The sequence below is a fragment of the Spea bombifrons genome, chromosome 3, assembly GCF_027358695.1.
Source record: "Spea bombifrons isolate aSpeBom1 chromosome 3, aSpeBom1.2.pri, whole genome shotgun sequence".
Classification (NCBI taxonomy): Eukaryota; Metazoa; Chordata; class Amphibia; order Anura; family Pelobatidae; genus Spea; species Spea bombifrons.
This window is the reverse complement of record NC_071089.1, coordinates 3,237,048-3,261,949: the sequence shown is the minus strand read 5'-3', so window position 1 is coordinate 3,261,949 and position 24,902 is coordinate 3,237,048. Positions and strand designations below refer to the sequence as shown.

General features: G+C 44.3%; 1 protein-coding gene across 1 annotated transcript in view; it reads left to right on the top strand.

Moving 5' to 3' along the window:
- Nucleotides 1-24,902, top strand: part of KIF6 (kinesin family member 6) — a 76,360-nt gene that overhangs the window by 14,993 nt on the left and 36,465 nt on the right. Inside the window, exons 4-13 of the mRNA XM_053461012.1 lie at nt 652-799; nt 1,712-1,821; nt 9,089-9,218; nt 12,476-12,682; nt 14,821-14,964; nt 15,664-15,750; nt 15,862-15,965; nt 18,762-18,867; nt 19,603-19,744; nt 20,421-20,594. Coding sequence (XP_053316987.1) covers nt 652-799; nt 1,712-1,821; nt 9,089-9,218; nt 12,476-12,682; nt 14,821-14,964; nt 15,664-15,750; nt 15,862-15,965; nt 18,762-18,867; nt 19,603-19,744; nt 20,421-20,594 — 1,352 coding nt within the window. The remainder of the gene's footprint in view (nt 1-651; nt 800-1,711; nt 1,822-9,088; nt 9,219-12,475; nt 12,683-14,820; nt 14,965-15,663; nt 15,751-15,861; nt 15,966-18,761; nt 18,868-19,602; nt 19,745-20,420; nt 20,595-24,902) is intronic.

Sequence of the window (24,902 nt, the reverse complement as noted above, 5' to 3'; positions counted from 1 at the left end):
TATTTATAACATTCCATGTGCTCCTGGCATACAGTTCTTTTTTAACCCCTCTATGGCCTGGAGGTGAGCAATGAATTACAAAAATGATTCTGTCTGTCTGCCTGTCTGTCTCTCTATCTCTCTATCATTGTAGTAATAATAATAATTAATAAATAGTATCAATTAAAGTCATTATTTATCTGTAATGCAGGACATGATTTTTTTCATTGGAATGTTAATTTTCTTTTGCCACCTTTAATATTTTTCATAACTTCCTGTTCTCAAGATCTGCAGGATTATTCCTCCCCGTTAAGTTATCTCTCCCCCATTAAGTTAACCCCCTTAAGGACAACAGGTCCTCCATCAGGACTGATTTAAGCCCATAAGAGGATGGATTCCACCTTTCTGTCTTTCTACTCTGATCCATTCACATTTTTCTCTGAAATCTCAGATATTCCCACCGCCTCCTGAGCCCTAATTGACCCCTCGGTGTTTTCTCGCTTCTTACGCCCCCCCTCCAGGCTTTGGCTTTATCTAAGTAAATGATAATTAAGTATCTGAAAGTAGTTGCCGAGTGATGTGTTTAGTGCCGGGGTGGCTAAAGTGTCCTGGGGGGGTCTCGAAAGTCCTACCTGTCCTGTTCCATTGATTGACCGCCATGTTTCTTCGCAGTGTCCTTACGGGTTACAATGGCACCATATTCGCGTATGGACAGACGGGCAGCGGGAAGACGTTCACCATCACCGGAGGAGCCGAGCGCTACAGCGACAGAGGAATCATCCCTCGGACCCTGTCCTACATTTTTGAGCAGATCCAGAAGGTACAGGTGGCTGGGGGCGGAGCTTCGAGAATTGGGTTCCCAATATCCCAGCCAAATAACTTCACACATTTTAACTTTTTCAGTTTGCAGCGAACTTCATGACTTAGAAGAACTTGGTTGATTAACTGATCCATAGACTGCTAACATTATTATTATATATTATATATTATTTGTTTTATATAGCGCCATGAGATGCCACAGCGCTACTTTTGGAATATTTGAGAAATATTTATTATTTGAGAATCATGGATTAATGAGATATTTAAAGCAATTTACTTTTGTTATACACGCGACTATTCACACACAGTTTGGGGTCACTTATAATTTAAAAAAAAAAAAAAAAGAAAAACACATTAAAATATCGTGAAATGGATCAGAAATGCAGCGCAGACAGGGTTAATGCTGTAAATGACTATTGTAGATGGAAACGGCCTTTATCACTCCCATCACTCCTGTGTTTCAATGGCCCTTTATCACTCCCATCACTCCTGTGTTCCAATGGCCCTTTATCACTCCCATCACTCCTGCGTTCCAATGGCCCTTTATCACTCCCATCACTCCTGTGTTCCAATAGCCCTTTATCACTCCCATCACTCCTGTGTTCCAATGGCCCTTTATCACTCCCATCACTCCTGTGTTCCAATGGCACGTTGTGTTCGCTGATCCAAGTTTAAGTTTTTAAAAGGCTTATGTAATTATGTTACAGCCAGACATTTCCTTGTTTTCTGTGTAAACAACTGAGTGACCACAAACTTCAATCGCCATAGAAACCAATTGATTTAGAAACCAATTGATCAGTTTGCATGTGCGATGCCTGGTATGTTTCATAGACACCGGGCTTCACTGATGAGGGCTCCGTGTATCCCGGTATCTGCCGCCGTTAATGATGCGTCACATTGTCTGTCGCTGCAGGACGCCAGTAAAGCGTACACGATGCACATCTCCTACTTGGAAATTTACAACGAGTGCGGATATGACCTGCTGGACCCCAGACACGAAGCTTCAAAACTGGAAGATCTCCCGTGAGTAGACCGATCCGACCCTCTACCACTTCTGCTGGGAGGCTATTCCATTTATCTACCACCCTCTCAGTGAAGTAAAACTTCCTTAAATTACATCTGCGCCTCTGACCCTCTAGTTTTGTACTAGTTTTGGTCTCTTTGGAGCTTATGAGACAGACAGCGACTCTGGAACAGGAAGCATTCGCTGCTCCAACTTCAGACAGGAAGTGTCCATGGAACAAACCACTTGACGTGCGAGGGAGGTGGAATCTGGTCTCCTCTGTTACACCTAACTGTCCCAGGCCCTAACCGCCCAGGGGCATTAAAACACAAATGTCGGGGAAAAGGGGCAGCCGTGGATGGACCATGAGGATGTTTAACCCCTGGGTAGCAGCTTGCCCTGTGCTAACGATGGCCATGTGCACAGCGCTGTGTCTGAAATATGCTTATCTCCCCCGGGCCGCCCCCTTTAATCCACGGCTTTTAATGAGTTTATTATTTATTGTCCGGGCCGGAGAAACGCGTTATCTGGCCAAAGCATCTCTGGAGCGCGTTTCAAAGCCGTCTTTTTAATTATGTTGGAATTATCCTGTTAGTGTAGTTCTTATTTTTGGCCGCGGTCCGTGTTTCAGCCGTGGCCTCTGTTCTGTTGGCGGCTCATGGACCGGGACGCAGGCCTCCTCTGCTACTTCTGCCATCATTTCAAAGATTCTCGCTGTATTTCTCCGACAATCTGCTCTTTTTTGCAAATGTTATATTTTAAACATAGAGACCCAGGACCTCCCGGCAGATCGGCCCCCATTCGGCCCCCGTCTAGTCTCCCATTTCTTCCTGCTGTAAAGATTGAAACCTTAATCAGTTGTTGGTCTCGTCTTAGAGAGACGTTTAATAACCTCACTGTATTACAGTCTACCACTTCTGCTGGGAGGCTGTTCCGCTTATCTATCACAATCCCAATTAATTAAAAAGTCATTTTATTACATTTAAGCCTCTGACCCTCTAGGTTTAGATTATGGCCTCTTATCCTAACATTTAAAGGTATTTAAAGCATTCATCATTTTATTATTTTCCTGCATAAAAACAAGCAAGAAATGTTTAAGGAGCTTTTTTAAGTTTCTATGGTAACAATAATTATTAACAGGGCAAAATGTTCAAAGATTGAAGTATTATTTATGGGAGAGGTCTGGACATTTAGCATCACAATTAACGACGTTTCTAATGCTGCATTTAGACACAGAGTTTAAAACCCGGCAGAAGCTCAGTTTCCTAATAGACCCATGTGACGGCATCTCCAGACCAATCAACAGAAATCAGCAACCCTGGGGAGAGATATTGGAATGGGGAGGAATAATCACTTAGATCAGGAAGTTAAGGTGGCTGCTCCTATGGTATGCACATAAAGTTGGTCTATAATATACAGAGCCAGACTGGGGATGACTAAACAACCTTGGCAGATTAAGGCTACTGGCCAATTGATGGATGTGCGGCCACCGGCCGGACAGCCACCGCTGCACGTTATTTTTTTAAATACTTTCACAGTGTGCTGCTGCGCATATCCAGCACCCGGTCTGCAGTGGGAGCTGCAGGATTGGTACGCGGCCCTATCGCCCATCGTGCCTCATGTCGCAAATAACCATTCCATGGCTGTATATATATATATTTATATATTAATGAAATGGATCAGAAATCCAGCGCAGACGGGGTTAATGTCATAAATGACTATTGTAGCCGGAAACGGCTGAATTTTAATGGAATCTCTTCATAGGCGTACAGAGGCCCTTTATCACTCCCATCACTCCTGTGTTCCAATAGCCCTTTATCACTCCCATCACTCCTGTGTTCCAATAGCCCTTTATCACTCCCATCACTCCTGTGTTCCAATAGTCCTTTATCACTCCCATCACTCCTGTGTTCCAATGGCCCTTTATCACTCCCATCACTCCTGTGTTCCAATGGCCCTTTATCACTCCCATCACTCCTGTGTGTGTGGTTTTTTTTTTTTTATACATAAAATATTTGGGAGAAATGCGACCCATTTACCACTCTGATTAAAGAAAGATTCTCCTCCCGGCGGGGACAGTTAACGCCGCCGCATCTGTGTGTTTATGGGTTAGGGAGCATCCACAGATCAAAAGCGCTGTCACAGAGTATCCTGTTACGGTAATAATGCGGGGAACGCGGAAAATTACAGACGCTCAAAACTGGCCTATATTTATCAAAAGCTTTTTTTAAAAAGTTTGAAATTGTCTATTTTGGGGAAGCAAACTCCCATTTCTGGAAAGCCACTAAGTGGAATGACATTCTCTGGTATGGTGACATCATGTTTTCCATCGCATGGTGACTCTATCCGAGCATCATGTCTCTTAAGGGGAAACTGTCCCATTAACCGCGGTCACTGTAACAAAGGCATTCTTAAAACCGGTAGCGCGTGCTTTCGTTTGTCATTCAGTGTCATTATTTTAGAGAAATTCAAGGTATTTACCCCAGGAAAGATCGGTGGCAGCCTGTGGCAGAGCCAGCATTATCTGATCAATTTCCTGCCCTGACGTTCTCTCTTCTCCACCTCCCAGCAACTTAACAATAGAGGAGAGATAATATAATGGGGAGGATCCTGCAGATCCTAAAAACAGGACGTTACGATGGCTGCTCCCATTGGATGCACATAAAGGGGCGATCTACATGGATTAGTTTCTTAAATTTTGATTAAGGATTAAGGAAAATATAATACAATATGATAATATAATACTAATAATATAATACCTGTTTTATACAACCAAGGCTAACTGCTGCAAATTTCTTATCAAACATAGAAACATCAAAACTCATTTTGCTTTACCCGGCCCATCATCCTTATCCATGTCACTGAGAATAGAGGGAGCTGAGGCCAGCAGCTTATTTTTTATTTTTTATATACGGTATATATTATACACTCTCCGGCCCGTATAACTAATCCCGTCCTTATAACCCGTTATATCCCTGTATATTCCTCATATTATATATTATATACTCTCCCCCGTGTAACTAATCCCGTCCTTATAACCCGTTATATCCTGTATATTCCTCATATTATATATTATATACTCTCTGGCCGTATAACTAATCCCGTCCTTATAACCCGTTATATCCTGTATATTCCTCATATTATATATTATATACTCTCCGGCCGTATAACTAATCCCGTCCTTATAACCCGTTATATCCCTGTATATTCCTCATATTATATATTATATACTCTCCAGCCCGTATAACTAATCCCGTCCCTATAACCCGTTATATCCCTGTATATTCCTCATATTATATATTATATACTCTCCCCCGTGTAACTAATCCCGTCCTTATAACCTGTTATATCCCTGTATATTCCTCATATTATATATCATATACTCTCCCCCCGTATAACTAATCCCGCCCTTATAACCCGTTATATCCTGTATATTCCTCATATTATATATTATATACTCTCCGGCCGTATAACTAATCCCGTCCTTATAACCCGTTATATCCTGTATATTCCTCATATTATATATTATATACTCTCCGGCCGTATAACTAATCCCGTCCTTATAACCCGTTATATCCTGTATATTCCTCATATTATATATCATATACTCTCCCCCCGTATAACTAATCCCGCCCTTATAACCCGTTATATCCTGTATATTCCTCATATTATATATTATATACTCTCCCCCCGTATAACTAATCCCGTCCTTATAACCCGTTATATCCCTGTATATTCCTCATATTATATATTATATACTCTCCGGCCGTATAACTAATCCCGTCCTTATAACCCGTTATATCCCTGTATATTCCTCATATTATATATTATATACTCTCCGGCCGTATAACTAATCCCGTCTTTATAACCCGTTATATCCTGTATATTCCTCATATTATATATTATATACTCTCCGGCCGTATAAATAATCCCGTCCTTATAACCCGTTATATCCCTGTATATTCCTCATATTATATATTATATACTCTCCGGCCGTATAACTAATCCCGTCCTTATAACCCGTTATATCCTGTATATTCCTAATATTATATATTATATACTCTCCCCCGTATAACTAATCCCGTCCTTATAACTCGTTATATCCTGTATATTCCTCATATTATATATTATATACTCTCCCGCCGTATAACTAATCCCGTCCTTATAACCCGTTATATCCTGTATATTCCTCATATTATATATTATATACTCTCCTCCCGTATAACTAATCCCGTCCTTATAACCCGTTATATCCCTGTATATTCCTCATATTATATATTATATACTCTCCCCCCGTATAACTAATCCCGTCCTTATAACCCGTTATATCCCTGTATATTCCTCATATTATATATTATATACTCTCCGGCCGTATAACTAATCCCGTCCTTATAACCCGTTATATCCTGTATATTCCTCATATTATATATTATATACTCTCTGGCCGTATAACTAATCCCGTCCTTATAACCCGTTATATCCTGTATATTCCTCATATTATATATTATATACTCTCCGGCCGTATAACTAATCCCGTCCTTATAACCCGTTATATCCCTGTATATTCCTCATATTATATATTATATACTCTCCGGCCGTATAACTAATCCCGTCCTTATAACCCGTTATATCCTGTATATTCCTCATATTATATATTATATACTCTCCGGCCGTATAACTAATCCCGTCCTTATAACCCGTTATATCCCTGTATATTCCTCATATTATATATTATATACTCTCCGGCCGTATAACTAATCCCGTCCTTATAACCCGTTATATCCTATATATTCCTCATATTATATATATTAAATACTCTCCGGCCGTATAACTAATCCCGTCCTTATAACCCGTTATATCCTGTATATTCCGCATATTATATATTATATACTCTCCAGCCGTATAACTAATCCCGTCCTTATAACCCATTATATCCCTGTATTTTCCTCATATTATATATTATATACTCTCCGGCCGTATAACTAATCCCGTCCTTATAACCCGTTATATCCCTGTATATTCCTCATATTATATATTATATACTCTCCCCCCGTATAACTAACCCCGTCCTTATAACCCGTTATATCCTGTATATTCCTCATATTATATATTATATACTCTCCGGCCGTATAACTAATCCCGTCCTTATAACCCGTTATAACCCTGTATATTCCTCATATTATATATTATATACTCTCCGGCCGTATAACTAATCCCGTCCTTATAACTCGTCATATCCTGTATATTCCTCATATTATATATTATATACTCTCCGGCCGTATAACTAATCCCGTCCTTATAACCCGTTATATCCCTGTATATTCCTCATATTATATATTATATACTCTCCGGCCGTATAACTAATCCCGTCCTTATAACCCGTTATATCCTGTATATTCCTCATATTATATATTATATACTCTCCGGCCGTATAACTAATCCCGTCCTTATAACCCGTTATATCCCTGTATATTCCTCATATTATATATTATATACTCTCCGGCCGTATAACTAATCCCGTCCTTATAACCCATTATATCCTGTATATTCCTCATATTATATATTATATATTCTCCGGCTGTATAACTAATCCGAGAAGCACACATGGAAATGGCCTTTTCTGGATCTAATACCTTAATTCCTTTTTTTTTTATGTATTTTTTTTGAAATGACTTCCAGCCCTGATTTTCTTGAGCTATTCCCGTTAATCCAGGGCGTTCACAGAGTACCCAGTCGGAGGCGGCAGCTGCCCTACGGGCCGGCCATGTGCGTATTATCCATAAACACCTCGCAGTAACAGGGTGCGGAGACCTTCTAAGAGCCTCTACATTTATTCTGACCGCTGAAAAACAACCTTAAAGCGGACGAAGGTGAAACAGAAACCTCCAAAAAATAACAGTGGGAAAGAAAGTATATATTTCTGCCGCTCGCCAGCCTCCGTGGGTCTGCGCGGCCGTGTGGTTCTTACCCCGTGGGCTTTAACACACGGCCGCCTGGCAGCGGTGGAACGTTGGCCAGCTGGATCTCCTGCTCGCTGCGTCTGGTGGCCGCTCTAACAACTCCCCCGACCAGAAGAAACAAAAATAGGCGCTTCTGCGGAGCAAATTACTACCTCTGCATTCAGCTGGCCGCGCAAATTGCTTTTTTTTCAGAAATCCGATGCCCGTCACCATAATGATTCTTTAAAACAGATGCGATGGCCTCAAAACTTCAAGTTATTTCAAATGAAAAATCCACAGTAATTAAACGTATCCACAAAACGCTTAATTTGCTCAAAGTGAAATTACAAGGATTCCAGGGGAAAAGTGAAGAAGAGCTCTTATCACCCAGAGACTCTGGGTCAGACCCAGAGGGTTTCCCAGGTTTGGCTGCGGGTATAAGACCCATACCCGGGTAGTTTAGACATCTATATACTTTGATATAAAAGCTCTACTAAATATTTAATTTCCATATTTTGGGACCCATATTCCCTTTTTTATATTACTGTATACAGCGCTGGGGGTTATATTACTGTATACAGCGCTGGGGGTTATATTACTGTATACAGCGCTGGGGGTTATATTACTGTATACAGCGCTGGGGGGTTATATTATTGTATACAGCGCTGGGGGTTATATTACTGTTTACAGCGCTGGGGGGTTATATTACTGTATACAGCGCTGGGGGGGTTATTACTGTATACAGCGCTCGGGGTTATATTACTGTATACGGCGCTAGAGTTATATTACTGTATACAGCGCTGGGGGTTATATTACTGTATACAGCGCTGGGGGTTATATTACTGTATACAGTGCTGGGGGTTATATTACTGTATATGGCGCTGGGGGTTATATTACTGTATACAGCGCTGGGGGTTATATTACTGTATACAGCGCTGGGGGGGTTATATTACTGTATACAGCACTGCTGGGTTATATTACTGTATACAGTGCTGGGGGTATATTACTGTATACAGCGCTGGGGGTTATATTACTGTATACAGCGCTGGGGGGTTATTACTGTATACAGCGCTGGGGGGGTTATATTACTGTATACAGCGCTGGAGGGGTTATATTACTGTATACAGCACTGGGGGGGTATATTACTGTATACAGCGCTGGGAGGGTATATTACTGTATACAGCGCTGGGGGGTTATATTACTGTATACAGCGCTGGGGGTTATATTACTGTATACAGCGCTGGGGGGGTTATTACTGTATACAGCGCTGGGGGTATATTACTGTATGCTGGATATGAGAACACACTCAGAAATGCATTAATTTTAATATTTTTCATGCGTTTTACAGGAAAGTGACTATAATGGAGGACCCGGATCAGAACATTCACCTTAAGAATCTGTGTCTGCAGCCGGCAAACAGCGAGGAGGAGGCCCTGAACCTGCTGTTTCTCGGAGACACAAACCGGATGATAGCGGAGGTGAGAGCGCGGCACCGGCATGGCCTCAAGCACTAGATCTTCTCGTTTAACGGGTGTGGGGTCCGTTAATGGATCTTTGTGTTTTATTTCTGGGGTGGCTATTAGTGGAAACATTCAATGAACAGCGAGTCGCGGGGATGGGAACAATAGCTTTCTAGGCGCTCTCTACAAGTCCATGTTCTTCGAGACTTCTCCCCGCACCCCACTGGACTCTCTCCATCTGCCCTGCGTTGGACTCTCCCCTACCCACTCTGCCCTTCATTGGACTCTCCCTCCACCAAACTCTCCTGTCCCCCCACACGACTCTCTTCCCCCTTCTTCCCTCTATTGGACTGCATCCTGCTTCACCCTCTCCATTAGACCCCAACCTTCCACTGGACCCCCATCCACCATTAGGCTCTTTCCCCCAGTGCTCTCCACTGGACTTTCCTGGACCACTCAAGGCATAGCTTACAGTTTCTTGCAGCCACCGAGAGTTTCTTTGCCTGCGTTTATACTGCGAGTGATCAGAAGGAGGACCCGCGTTGGCTTTTATTCTGCACGGCGAGCGGATCCGGCTCAAACTATCGCTCAGAGGTCTGAAAACCAGCAGCAGACTCGGAAATCCAGAAGTCAAATAAAGTGTAACGGCTGGGGATGCCGACCGCGCCGGGTATGATCTAGAACCCCGGTTCTGCCGTGGGACTGGGCACACAACTACCCGCTTTTTAATGTTTTTAACAGAAGTTCTAAACCTAGATGACATCACTCCGGAACACCAGAAAACATGAAAAAAAAACCTCCCTGAGAACATAAGGAGCACATATTTTTTTTATTCTTAATTTTTTTTTAATTAAAAAGATCTATTTTTTTATGCAACGTTGGCTTGAAAGGCACGGCCTGCGGTTGGCCGGTAGTGATGTCATCGCTCGCGGAAAACCATTAACACGCACCCCGGAGTACAGAGTCAGAAGGCCCTGCAGTCCGGCCTCGACAAGGCATGGGGACCACATGTAGGCAAATAAAAAAGATCAGAGCGTCCCGTGCTATACTGCGGCATTGTTAGGGGGTTTTCAGACATATTGGCCGCTATTTGAAGTGGTTTTATCCTATTTATTTAATAATGAACACGTGGAGCGAACGGTTGTTTTTACGAGAAAAAAAATTTGCTCTTTTATGATTTTTTCCACCCCAAAATATAATAAATATATAATATTTATTCACAATAACTGTTGCCTCTGGAGAAGACTCGGCGGTCTCTCTGTGAGGAATACTTTACCTGGATGCGGGAGGATTCAGCAGGGCTAGCTAGGATCGGAAAACGTCTTTCGTTGCTTGACCGACGGCGTTAGTGTTATTTAGACTGAAATTACTTTAAAAATAACTTTTTTTTGGAAAATACATAAATTACATAAATTACAAATGCAGGTTTGATGTCTTCCTGTCGGCGATGAATTTATTTGCTGATGAGCTTTGGGATTGGCCGATAAATATAGAAGGATTCTAGGAACGTTACATTCAAATTAAAAACAACCCGAGAAGCTGGATTATTGGCAAATCCTTGATTTTTTTTTATTTTTTTTGTTGGTTTGGCAAAAAATGATCTAAAAATTATTTAAAACATTAATGAAAAAAAAATATTTAACTTAAAAAAAACATGGATGGGTGTGTACTGGTAATATATATGACCTAATGGGAGGTGGTTAATTTGCATGTGGGGGCTGCAAAAAAGGGGTGGAGCTTCCACTTAGAAAATTAACATAATTCTGATAAACGCGTTGGCCGGAATCTTCCTGCACAGCCATGCGCGGGTCCTCCTCCGCCGCCTTCTTCTGCGTCCCGGTCTGCCGTCGGCAGCAACCGACGACGACCGGCACAGATGCTTCAATGAATACGAGACAAACATGCGCTGACATGCGACGCTTTGTTAACACCGTTTATTTTCAAAATAAAACGCCAGATCTGATGGCCTCCAAACAAATGCATTCCCAAGTTTTAATTGGTGCCAAACCCGCTCACCGCATTAGCCTTGATCACACGCTTTTTTTTTGGCGCATGATCTCATGGACATGTGGCGTCGGGATGAAGCTTTTATGTGCCGAGCTGTGAATAGAGAGCAGCCGTTCCAGATGCCGGAGTCCCGACTTGAGTGTCTGTAACGCTTGGGAATCAACTGCCAATCATAATAATAGTAAAAATAATTGAGCGCAGGGTCTCTCTAGCAATATTCACTATAGGAGGGTCATAGACAAGTGGAACAGCCTCCCGGCAGAAGTGGTAGAGGGTAATACAGTGGGGGAATTTAAACATGCACGGGATAGACATATCTGAGTCCCAGACATTTCACTGCTGGATTTGGGTTGTTTTTATATTTAAATATTTTATTTTATTTTAAAAAAAAGTTAAGTAAATATTAAATTAAGTAAATAAAATACAAAAAATATTCACTCCCCCCCCATGACAAACACAGAATTTGGTAAGTTTGAAATAAATGTTTCTGATCTAAAGGATTCGAACCTCTATCTATCCATGGTCCGGTCCCACGCATGTTTAAACTCCCTCACTGTATAAGCCTCTACCACTTCTACTGGAAGACCGTTTATCTACTACTCTCTTGGACTTCCTTATATTACATTCAAGCCCGAGCTCTCTTCAAAATGGGGGTCTCCAGAACTATCCCCAGTACACTACGTAGGGTCTGGGCAGAGATCTGTAAAGTGGCAGAACCTCCTCTTCTTTCCTGCTACTAATGGCTCTCGTTATACTACCCAGCATTCTCTTGTGTTTTCCAACTGTCTGCTTACCTTTAAGTCATCAGAAATAATTACTGCCGACTCCTTCTCTTCCGGCGTCTCTGACAGAACAGGGTCCCAAATGCTATGTCGTGCTTTGGGATTTTTGTGTCCCAAGTGCGTTATTTGACATTTATCAACATGAAACGGCAGCTGCCACGCTCCAGACCATTCTTCTAATTGAGTAAAATCGTTTGCCGTTTGATTTGTTCCACCGGAAGGTCTACCCTGGTGCAATTTGTAAGGGTGATCATCACACCTCCCGGGGAAATCAACGAAACCATCAGGTTGTTGTTTCACCTTTGGGTCGGTCTCTATGTAGACGGCTGAGACGAGAGGAGACTTCTACACTCGGACATCACTGGGTTGGTGTTGGGGTGCAGTCTTGTAATGGCTCGGTTCTGTTACTACTTATAATTAAAATGTTTCTATTATTATTTAACGTTTCGAGTCCGTTGTAACGTTCTGTTCTTTCTGTGTGTCCAGACCCCAATGAACCAAGCCTCGACTCGTTCGCACTGCATCTTCACCGTTCACATCTCCAGTAAGGAGCCGGGATCGGCCACCGTCCGGCGCTCCAAGCTGCACCTGGTGGACCTGGCCGGGTCGGAGCGGGTCGCGAAGACCGGAGTGGGCGGCCAGCTGCTAACGGAAGCAAAATACATCAATTTATCGCTACACTACCTGGAACAGGTGAGCGCGGGCGGAGCGAGAACAACGCGAAGCGTCAGCATTTATTTAAACCGAGGATTTTCCGCTGACAGAAAAATTTAATGTTAAGCAACCAAACCCTAGCAGATCTGTGATTTTTTTATCTTCTTTTCTTCCAAAGGTTTGATTGATAAAAAAAAAACCACAGAAACTATTAGGAAGTTTATTTTTTCATTTTCTATGCCAACAACCTATCAGGACCTGCTTTTGTGTCACATGACAATTAAGTGTTCCCTGCAAAAATAAGGACTGGAACAGAATTGTACGGGATTGAGGAGTTACTTTTGGGAAGGGTTTGGGCATTCAGCATTAATAGGAATGATGTTTAGGTTAGTATTAAATTTAGTAGGCGGGACAGCATCTTTAACTATATTAATCCAGTTTATCCCCCCCCTCCCCCGGCCGGTTATCAAACCGCAATAAGTTTTATTGTTTTTGGGTAAAAAAAGACACATCTTTAGCCTATTCATGAAATAATAATAAGTTCTGGGAGGCCGTGGGCAGATTGCGGCAGAGAAGGAGCTTTGGGTAAACATTGCATCATTGATACAAACCCACACAATATCAGCCACGCTTGTTTTCCCTGCTTCTTTCTGATTTGAGGCCAGGGCAGGAGGTCGACTTGCGTTACATCAAATGCATAAGATTTATTGAGTGGTGTTTTCGCCCGTCGCCGCGGTGAAGCGAGAATAATAACAACGCGGCGGCGCGTTTTGGGTCTCTGCTCGGAAGGGCGCGCGGAGGACCTCGCACCTGCGCAGGGCTGGGGAGCTGAGACTATATACCCCATTGTTAGGAGCCGATCTCTCTGCCAAACTCCGTGTTCCGCAGGGAACCCGGATCACGTTCCGTGATCTGCTTTTCCCAAATTAAAAATTCGGACAATTAGGTCTATTGTTTTATAACAATCCAAAAGCACAGGATAGAGGATCGAGCCTTAGAAGCTCCTGGGATTTCTGATTGGTTTTTTTTATTGTTGCTTTAGGTTAAACAAATATGTTTAATAACTTACGGGAAGAAAGACGAAACCTTGCGATTTTAACAATAAAACAAAGTGATAAAAATGAAAATACACTTAATAAATAAATAACAATGTAACAACATTTTATCGAAGCGCCATTTTCATGGTGTCCGTGGGGGTGCTGCTGGCCATTCTGAATCTACAAAAATTTTCGACAGGTGTGAAGTAAGAACGCTTTAAAAACAGACATGTTCATGGTTTATTTTTGTCATTTAACAAAATACAAATTGAGTGAACAGAAGAAAAATGTAAATAAAATCTATATTTGATGTGACCTCTAAAATAGCATCTTCCGATAGCGCAGGGACGTAAGCATGATGTGTCTTTCATCTGCCGCGCCTGTGGTCCGAAGCGTTGCCCATTTCTATGCGCTTCTTCAAAAGAGCTTGGTCAAAGCATCTGGAAACTTCCGTCTGCCTTGAAATGTCTGCCTGGCAGAGACCTGTCTGAAGCGGTGTAGCTACCTTGGGGGTTGTTGCTGTGCTCAGTGCCACGGTGTAAGACTTCTGACATTAAACTGTCTCCAGCGGCCTCACCTTGTGAGGAAGTTTGGCCCCCAACCAGTTTTAATTCCCCCTACAGGTGTTCCTGTTTCAGTTAATGCCTACATATTGCATCGATGATCACGAGTGCCTGTCTGTTTAATCAAACACCTAACTAAATGCCTGCAAATTCCCTGACTTTGTGTAAGCGCCCCTAGGAGAATTGAAGGCAAATGGCGGTCGCATCAAATATTCCTTTGGTTTAGATTTTTCTTCTGTTCTCTCACTTTGCAAAAATAAACTATTAACGCGTCTATTTGTGAAAGCATCCTTACTTCACAGCATTTTTGTTACACGTGCCTAAAACTTTTGCACAGTACTTGTATGAGTGAATTGTATGAATTTTTAAAGGGACAAAATGTTCAGTTCATGCATTTAAACGCAACTCAAACTCGACGCCCCACATTGTAAAATAGAGAAATCCGTTATTAAGGGCTGTGACGTTCATTGTGTCATCATCACAGATCTGAGACTTGTAGCAAAATGTTTTTTTTTTTTGTTTTTTTTTTTTACTGTTTCCCGCTTTTGGATCATTCGGTAACCGGTGGCGTTTCTAGGTAATCATCGCTTTGGCTGAGAAGAACCGCTCCCACATCCCCTACAGGAACTCCATGATGACCTCGGTTCTGCGAGACAGCCTGGGGGGGAACTGCATGACCACGATGATCGCGACGCTCTCGTTGGAAAAGAGGAACATTGACGTACGTGCACAAAGGACGCCGTTTACATTCTGTTCAAATGTTTGGGGTCACTGAGCTGTTTTCCTGGAAAACAAGGACATTTCTGGCTGTAACGTAATTACTAAAGGGTTTTCTAACCATCCATTAGCCTTTTAACTTAAACTTGGGTCAGCAAACGCAACGTGCCATTGGAACACAGGAGTGATGGGAGTGATAAAGGGCCATTGGAACACAGGAGTGATGGGAGTGATAAAGGGCCATTGGAACACAGGAGTGATGGGAGTGATAAAGGGCCATTGGAGCACAGGAGTGATGGGAGTGATAAAGGGCCATTGGAACACAGGAGTGATGGGAGTGATAAAGGGCCATTGGAACACAGGAGTGATGGGAGTGATAAATGGTCTCTGTACGCCTATCAAGAGATTCCATTAAAAAATCAGCCGTTTCCAGCTACAATACTCATTTACAACATTAACCCCGTCTGCGCTGGGTTTCTGATAATTTGATGTTATTTTAATGCACAATATCTGCATTTCTTTCAAAAATAAGGAATTATGTAAATGACCCCAAACCTTTTGAATATATATATATATATTTACAGCTAAATTACACCTGATTTATATGTTTTATTGTAAATTAATACACATATTCACTACGCTATGTAAACTGTATGTTTTGTGCTATAAATCTATAAAAAGCGTGTGTTTTGGGTCGTTCCAGGAATCCATATCCACGTGTCGCTTCGCGCAGAGAGTTGCCTTAATAAAGAACGAGGCCGTACTCAACGAAGAGATCGACCCCCAGCTGGTAAGCGATCTATAATTACTATAATCTGATGACGGAATATTATTATTCCACTTACCCCACGCAGGGGCAGCAACACCATGAGCTCCGTTCACCGGCACTTCTTTGTCTCAGGTGATCGTTCGTCTTAAGAAGGAGATCCAAGCTCTGAAGGACGAGTTGGCCCTGGTGACCGGGGAGCAGAGGACCGAGGAGCTGACGCACGATGAGATTCTCAGGTATTGTAACAGAGCCCAGAATCGCTAATCGAGGTGAAAAGACAAAAGTCCGTAGCGCTCCTCCCCGCCGCTGATCCAGGCGAAGACGGGACACGGGGGTATAGAATGTGTCCGCTCTTGGTATTAATTACATGGGGGATCTATAGGCAGCCTAGATGGGCTAAATGTTTGTAATGTAGGGAAGATTTCGTTTACTGGGAGGGTGGTGGATAAGTGGAACAGCCTCCCAGCAGAAGCGGTAGAGGGTTATACAATGAGGGGGTGTAAACATGCATGGGATAGACTAGACGGGGGCCGAATGGGGGTCGATCTGCCGTCAGGTTCTGTGTTCCGTCGGGGCTCCTGCTGCTGCTGTACAGAGGGAGTCGTTTGGGTTAAATCAGACCCCCCGCTCTGTATGGAAGTATAAATAGTAAAGCGTTTTTCCTGCGTGACCCGGGCTGGCAGCTCGCGTTTGAAACGCTTTCTTTTTATTACTATTAATCGGAATGAGGTCACCGGCACCTCAGTGTATACTTAGAATCAGGATTTTACATCAGATCTGGCCCAGCGGCCCCCGCGTGTCCCGGGACGCTGCCAGCTGGAAGCAGAGGACGCTGCGAGGACGCGCTGGGCCGGCGTTTCATTTAATTAGAACAAAACTATGTTTCCAGGTAAAGCAAAAGCCACAAATCCCCTCTATTTACCTAAAACACTGCAATCTTTGTAATATATATATATATATATACTCACACAAACGCGCACTCACACACACACACGGGATATATATATATACTCACACTCACACAAACGCGCACTCACACACACGCACGGGATATATATATATACTCACACTCACACAAACACGCACTCACACACACACAAACGGGATATATATATATACTCACACTCACACAAACACGCACTCACACACACACACGGGATATATATATATACTCACACAAACACGCACTCACACACACACAAACGGGATATATATATATACTCACACAAACACGCACTCACACACACACAAACGGGATATATATATATACTCACACAAACACGCACTCACACACACACAAACGGGATATATATATACTCACACTCACACAAACACGCACTCACACACACACACGGGATATATATATATACTCACACTCACACAAACACGCACTCACACACACACACGGGATCGCAGCGGCTTCCGCGGCTTTCTGCATTAGAAGCCGTTGTAAAAACCCCAGTGTAAAGTTTAAAGGACCCCGCGGGTTAAGCTCCGCACCCTGGGTCACTTTGGTGTCATGTAGAAAAAACGCGTCGCTATGGTTACAACGCCACATAGAATCATGGAATTTGCTGGCAGATAAGACCCACTTGGCCCGTCTATCTCGAAGCTTAATCTGTCGTTTGTCTTCAGGAGCCGTATGTCTATCCTATATCATGTTTAATCCCCTCACTGTATTACTCGCTACCACTTCTGCTGGGAGGCTGTTCCACTTATCTACCCCGCTCTCAGTAAAGTAAATCTTCCTTCCATTTCTTCTCAGTCTCTGAGCCTCTAGTGTTAGATACCCCTCGTCCCCCCCTCCCCGTCGAGCTGATCAGCCCCGGTAACCGGGATTGCTGACTTCGGCTCCGCTCTATCTTCCAGTTACGGTTTCCTGGGCTTCTGAAATCCGTTTTACGGGTTTTGTCTTTTTTTTTTGCCAAAAAAGTGATTTTGCTGCCAATTTAACCTCTCGGGTCAGCGAAAAAAAGAAGGATCCCGTTCTAATTAGAATTCGGTGCGAAATATGTGTGTGAATTGTACCGGCGCCAGGGAATCGCTGGAATAAACGGAATCCGGGATCCGATGTATAGCGTTTACCCGTCACACCTCTTTATTCGGCACAATGATTTTGTTTGATCTATACGTTTTTGGTTTTTTTATGTTATTTGGTTCCGCCGGTTAATGTGGGAAGTCAGCGCTTGCCGGTTTCTGATGCCTCAGTCAGGTTCCGATATGTAAATCGGAGCTCCAGCCGGCAGAACGTTGCCTTGCGTTACGGTATGAAGGGGTTAAAACATTCTGTATGTTTTGTATATACATTTTAGCCGGGTATATTTTAGGCGTTAAATAACTGACGAGCTCCCTCTTAGCCTGGAATGGCCCCTATCTCATACCTGCCAAGTGTCCCTGTTTAGTTTGGCCAGTACCTATTTAGCCCCAAATCATTGTACCCCTCTTTCCTCCACTAATGCCTCTTTTTCCACCCCTGATGCCCCCTTTCCTCCCCTGATGCCCCTCTCGCCTCCGCTGATGCCCCTTTTTTCTAGGAGGTCAGAATGTTTGCTGGGTATGGGGGTATCGCAGGGTTCTACAGCCCTAAAAGCCCCGATAATGTGTATAGAAACAGCAGGGAACGGCTTTATAAATTAAACGGGGTAAATAAACCCCATTATTCTTCTTCTAAATACCCCCTCAGTTACACAAATTGCCTCTCCCCAGCCAGACCCCCCAAATAAAAAGTGTCCTGTCTGGGTATTTCAGTGTTGGCAGCTATGACCCGTGTGAACCGCTCTCACACGTCGTGTACCCCGTTAATGTTGTGTGTTTGTCTCTTTTCTTGAGACGCGCATGTACAGCGGGAACGGCGCTCCGTCTCTGGCAGTCGGATCGCGGTTATTAATCATGTAGTCGGCTCCATGCAGTTTCCTCTGTAAATCTGACCCGATACCTCTGGAAAAGCTTTGAAAACGCGCAGCGACAGATCCGTCACCATTCATTCGCCTCACCGGAGGTTTAATTCTGTGTCCTGTGCACCTCCCCCACAGACTCGAGGAGCGAAGCCGCGCATACCTGGAAGACAGAGATCCAGAAAGCTTTCTGGAAATAGGGGCTGACATGCGGAAAATTCAGCACTGCTTTGCTTTCTTCAAGGTACCGTGTTCTCCCTCTGTGTGTTTAATACATTGAGAATGAAATAAAAAATAAGAAGCAAAGAAACGTGGAACCTGCCGGCAGGTCGGCCCTTTCGGCCCGTCTCGTAAAGAATCAAACCTTAATCAGTCGTTGGTCTTGTCTTAGATTCAAGAGCCACATGCCTATCCCATGCATGTTTAATACCCTCACTGTATTACCCTCTACCACTTCTGCTGGGAGGCTGCTCCACTTATCTACCACCCCAGTAAAGTAAAACTTCCTTCCATTCCATCTCAGCCTCTGAGCCTCTAGTGTTAGATTCTGGCCTCTTTTCTCCTCCTTAGAAATAAATCCCCCTCCTGTACTTTGTTAAATCCCTTTATGTATTTAAATGTCTCTTCCCCCCCCTCTTCTCTCCCTGTAAAGTGGCAGAACCTCCTCTCTCCTCCTGCTACTAATGCCCCCCGCTGTACACCCAGCACCTTTATCGCACTTCCCTCAGAAATCATTACTCCGCAGCCCCCCATGCTGTGTTCTGCTTTGGGATTCTTACATCCCAAGTGCGTTATTTGACATTTATCAACGTGAAACTGCCTTCCATGGATATTGTCGTCTGCAGACGTTTCCGTGCCGATGGCTGCCTGTCCCTGCTTCCCGCCATGTGAGACCGCTGTGATCGCAGAGGCAGCGGCTCCTCCAGTAGATATCCACACGGCCCTCGCGGGATTTACTTTTTGTTTTCTTGTCAAACAGAAACTTTTAAACGACTGCAAACAGAACGAGAGCACAGCGGACTCTTCTGACGCGGCTCCCGACAGACCCAGCAGCTCTGCGGCCAAACCGGAGGAGATCAGGAGACTCCGTGACCTTCTGCAGCAACGAGACAACGAAATCAGTATCCTTTAACTTCTACACCAAAACCAGAAAGACGGAAGTTTCACTCACCAAATGCTTAAAATCGGATAAATTCGAGTTCTCTTCATTGTTAGCCGTTTCTGGCCTGACTGCCCCCATCTGAGGTGAGGATGTGTTGACGGGGTCAGAATGTCCATGGCTTTGGATCACTTCAACGTAAGCGGGTTCTTGAGTGGTAGTTCATTTGGTGGAGCCTCCTCTAGAAGGTCAAGTACATCCTGAAGGTCATCCGGACGATAAGTCTTTGTAGCCCACAATGAGAACTTTACAAAAACGACGCTTTTTATCTGTTCTTTGAAGACCCTTAAGCTGTAGGACCCAGGAAAAAAGGGGGCTTTGCTTCTCTTGCTAAACTTAATCCAGGTCCCCGGCCGATAACAAAGCATCAAAGATGGCGGCAAAGAGCAAGGGTTGCCTTGGAAATACACCAAACCTAGAGGGGCCCAAATGCCCCATTATGTCCCCCCCACCACCCGATACAATGGCTTCTGCCCCTGCCATTGGGGTCCCAAGGGATATTCATTGAGTCTGGTGAGCTCCACCGCCACAAACCACGTCCATAACTCAAATAACCCCACATTTCTGCAGAGCGCTTTGTGTTTTTCTTGTTACTTCGGGCAAAGTCGAGGTTTGACGTTTCTGAGCCAGCTGCCCAGATATCTTGGTCGGAATGCTAAAGAAAGAGAAGAGGAAGGCTCAGCAGGCCAAGGGAGAGGATGTCTCCTCGAGTCTCCTTCCGGATATCTCAGCCGGGAACGGAGGTCAGAGGACAGCGGTACCTTCTGGCGGGCGAGACACCCACAGATTCAATGCTCAGCGCAGGAGAACAGGTGCGTAACGTGGGGGGCGATGAGGGCCGTAACGCGTCCAACCAGAATCCAGGCCCCTCCGAGGAGCCGTAAAAACAAAAAGCGCTTTCTAAAACATGACATGAAATTGCTGAACATGACGTTCCGTGCCAGAAACATTACTGCCAGCGCCGTGGAAACGGACCTCATGCCGTAGCCAACTACTTTTCTAGTGAGCCGTGCGAGCGACTCTCCAGATGTATCGGGGGCCGAGCCAGTAATATCCACGATGGATCTACACGATGAAAGCGCTTTCTTTAAAGTCTTCTTCATGTGCGATCGTTGCCCAAAATCTGTCTCAGAACATCGGACCAGATGGATCCGGGGGGGGGCTTGGGGGTGTTATGGGGTTTTATGTTTGAATGTTATCACGCCGATCAAGTCCTGGGAAGATTTGGGGTCTTTTCTGTTACCGGGGGGGGGGGGATCTTATCGATGGTTTGTTTGCGTCGTGCTTGTCGTTTGGGGGGGGTAGAAACGATTTGTCTCCGGGTGGGACGGCTTCTCCGTCACGCGAATCGTGAAGACTTTTGCCCCTTTATAGTCCCGCAGCCTTCCCTTGAATGCGAATCTGAGCTTCTGGAGGTCTTTTTCTCGGGAGATAGCGGTGATGTCCGCAGGGGCCACGGCAGAAACTTTTCACGCTTTAACCCATACGACTCCGACCGCTTATAAATGCTTTGAAATGCATCCTTCGTTAACACAGAGCCCCCGGCATCTACCGCTAAAAGGTTTCAGGGATGTCGCGGAACGTTATTATCCATCCATGTTCCTCCAGGGCGTGTTATGTTTGCGGAACCGCTGTTTACCCTTTGAGTGCCGCAGCTCTCTGCACTGAATCTTAAATGTCGTAGTCTTAGTATTGGAAACCATTAAACTCCGTCACCAACAGCCACTGGCGTGTAACGAGTCTTACCGCGGTTTGACAAAATAAATTCCATATTTAAGTCTAATTCAGGAAAAAAATACAAACATAGACCCTGCTGGCAGATCGGCCCCATCCGGCCCCCGTCTGGTCGCCCGTTTCTCCTGCTATAAAAACTCAAACCTTAATCAGTCGTTGGTCTCGTCTTAGATTCAGGAGCCGTATGTCTATCCCATGCATGTTTAATCCCCTCACTGTATTACCCTCTACCACCTCTGCAAAGAGGCTGACCCACTTATCTACTACCCTCTCAACTTAATTAGTTCTTAAACTATCGCTCCTTTTAACACCCGGCTGTACTTGACCCCCGTAAGCATCAGTAACAAACTCTCTCTTCCAGGCATTTTATTAATTTTTAACTGTTTTACTGCTTGAATCTTTAGTAACCTGGAATTAAATTGACGGCTCAGCGGGGACTTCATGCCGTGCGTCCGCTCTTAAAAACACTCAGCGGAGCCAGAATTATTATTGTTATTTTTTTTCCCTGTCTTTATTTTATTGCAATAATGAAAAGCCGCGCTTGTTCGGTCGCGAAGCTCACAAAAAGGCCGTATTGTTCTCTTTAGAAATAGCAGCGATGGCGGGCTTTTCGTTAATGCGGCTTGTATGTGTGTTCCAACTCATCACCTGGAACCGCTCAGGCCTCGTAAACCCCCCATGACTCACCGGATCCTTTAACCCTTTGCTGCCCCCGACGCGGCTCGGGATGTCGGGAATCTTTGGAGGACCGAGGTTTCCCACTAAGAATGCAGCCTCCGGAATCCCGTCAGCCTCATGAACCACGATGATCGACGGGATCCCAAGAACGTCCGCGGGAATAATTAGTGCCGTGCGTCACATATCTGCTTGTAGAACAAGAGGCCGGTAACACTAGAGAGTCAGAGGCTGAGAAGGAATGGGTCGAAGTTTTACTTTACGGAGAGGGTGGTAGATAAGCGGAGCAGCCTCCCAGCAGAGGTGGTAGAGGGTAATACAGTGAGGGGATTAAACATGCATGGGATAGACATACGGCTCCTGAATCTAAGACAAGACCGACGACTGATTAAGGTTTGAGTCTTTACAGCAGGAGAAACGGGCGACAAGACGGGGGCCGCCAGGGGCCGATCTGAAGGCAAATTCCATGTTTCTGTGTTCTCCAAGTTCTTCTCAATCATCCTGCCCGTCCTCCATAGTCTCGACTCCATTGCACATCATCGCTAATCAATATCTCTTTGCGTTCTAATAAGAAAGAATGGAATGATATCAAATTTGACGAAGGAAGCTAACAATAGATGTTGGAGAATAAATATCGTGGACTATGAGACTGGAGCTACTACAGAGTGATGTGAAGAGGAAGCATAACGGGGGCTTCTAGGATTCCAAGTACCGGTGGGCTCAGAAGGTGACATTGATAATGGACGAGGGACTCGTCTCCGGGCAGTTTGAAAACATCGGAATTTTATTTATTTTTTCTTCCTAAAAGCAAAAAGGGCCCTCTTGTCCATTTCCCTGCGGGTTCCCCTTTCCTGAATCCCACGGGCGTTAAGTTAGTCGCTGACCAAAAACACATTGTTGACCCATTGTCATCTCCCAAAAGGGAATTATGGAACCTCGTGCTGTCTCGAGGGTTCCGTTAAGAATTGGCTTCATCTCTCAGGGACTATGAGGTCTCAAACAGACTGGGTTTATCTGCTAAATGGCAGCAGGAACCTTTTGGAAGCACATGAAGCACGATGGCCGGTGTCCTGGGGAGGAGAAAATAACCAATGACTTCCTCATCAACGAGATGTTGGAAGCAGAACAATTCTGAGCGGATTTTGGCGTTTGCTCGTTTCATGCACATATTCTTATTTTTTTTCTTCTTTTTGGTCCAAAATAAGCAGGTGCAGTGAATTGTCTTGAAAAACCGCAAGTGAATGACCTCACCGCCGCGCGCTCCCCGGATCGCAGCTTCCTTGATGTTTGGAAGGCGCAGAGGGCCGTTTTCTGCTGAAGTCAATAAGGGCACCGTATATTTTTATTCAAACAGATGATAAACTCTTCCTCACGGGCAGCTCCGATTTCACTGAACGCGCTCCTCGGTGGATCTCGGCAACGCCGCTAATTCAATGGGGAGAGCAGATGTTCTGTGAGAGCAGATATGGGATGGAACATCCAAAAAAAAAACTCCCATCACCCTCAGCCAAGCCAAACAGCCTGCTACTTTTTAGAATAGGCGGAAGTTTTTGCGACCTTTCGTTAAATGGGCAATTTAATTTTCGTCACTCTTAAAAAAAAAAAATAAAAAAAAAAATTATAATAATAACATCCTGCTGAAAAAACATTTCTGGCACTCAAAAAAAAAAATTGAGTCTGACGAGGGTTTTATTTTATATCATTAATTTATGTTGGGAGAGTACGAGGCGCTTTTGGACTTCCTTTTTTAAAAAAGTATTTTTTTATTACATTTTTTTTTACTTCTTCTATCAGAGAGAAGTGCAACATAAATAGAGATCCTATTAGGGTCTTTGAAGACCCCCGGCATCTTCTCTTCTCGATATCACGGTAGCATCTCCGGGGCATCCTTACATTTTTATTGTTTAAAAATAATATATATTGGAGAAACAATCTTCTCGCGTTCCTTCCCCTAAGGCTAAACGCTGGCCCAGCAGGAAGGGAAGACCCGAAGTTCTTCCATTATTGGCAAAATTATCTGTGAGATATTGTGTTTCGACACAAGGCAATATTTCATGGAAGCGGAGATGGGTGGCAGCCTGTGGCAAAGCCAGTATTATCTGATCAATGTCATGTCCTGAATTTATGTCTATTCTCCCACCCAATATGTGACGTTTTCTCCTTTTGGGGTCGATTCACTAAGGGTCGCGCTGCCATTGACGGGCTTCACTGGAAAGAGTCTGACGCTCTCTAGCTAAGAGAAGTCGGAGAGCTTGGCGTGTAGAGATAGAGCTGTCACGTTGGACATCCGGAGTCTCCCGTTGAGTCCCGCTCAGCAGCTGTTGAGTTGAGGACTTATGAGTTGAACCAACGAGTCGGCCGCCGAGTCTTTCCAGCCGGAAATCATGACTTTGGATGAGTTGGTCTCCGAGTCTGTCTGTCCGGGGCAGTTCAGTGCGGTTCTGGGGTAACCTTTCGGGGTTGTGTGGTGTCTGCTGGGATATGGAGGGCGTCTGTTTTACATTGAAGCAGCTGTCAGGGGTGGATTAAAATAGGAAACATTTAATAAAACAGCAATCATTTGTTCTACTGACCTCCAAGCTGTAGGCGTTGGGACCGACTTGGTCTGGTCGTACGGGGCAGTCAGAACGCTATTTGGATAATGAGTTACTATCGAGAGCACAACGTGCAGTAAACGACGGAGCAGAGCGGAGAGAGCCGGTCGATTAGAT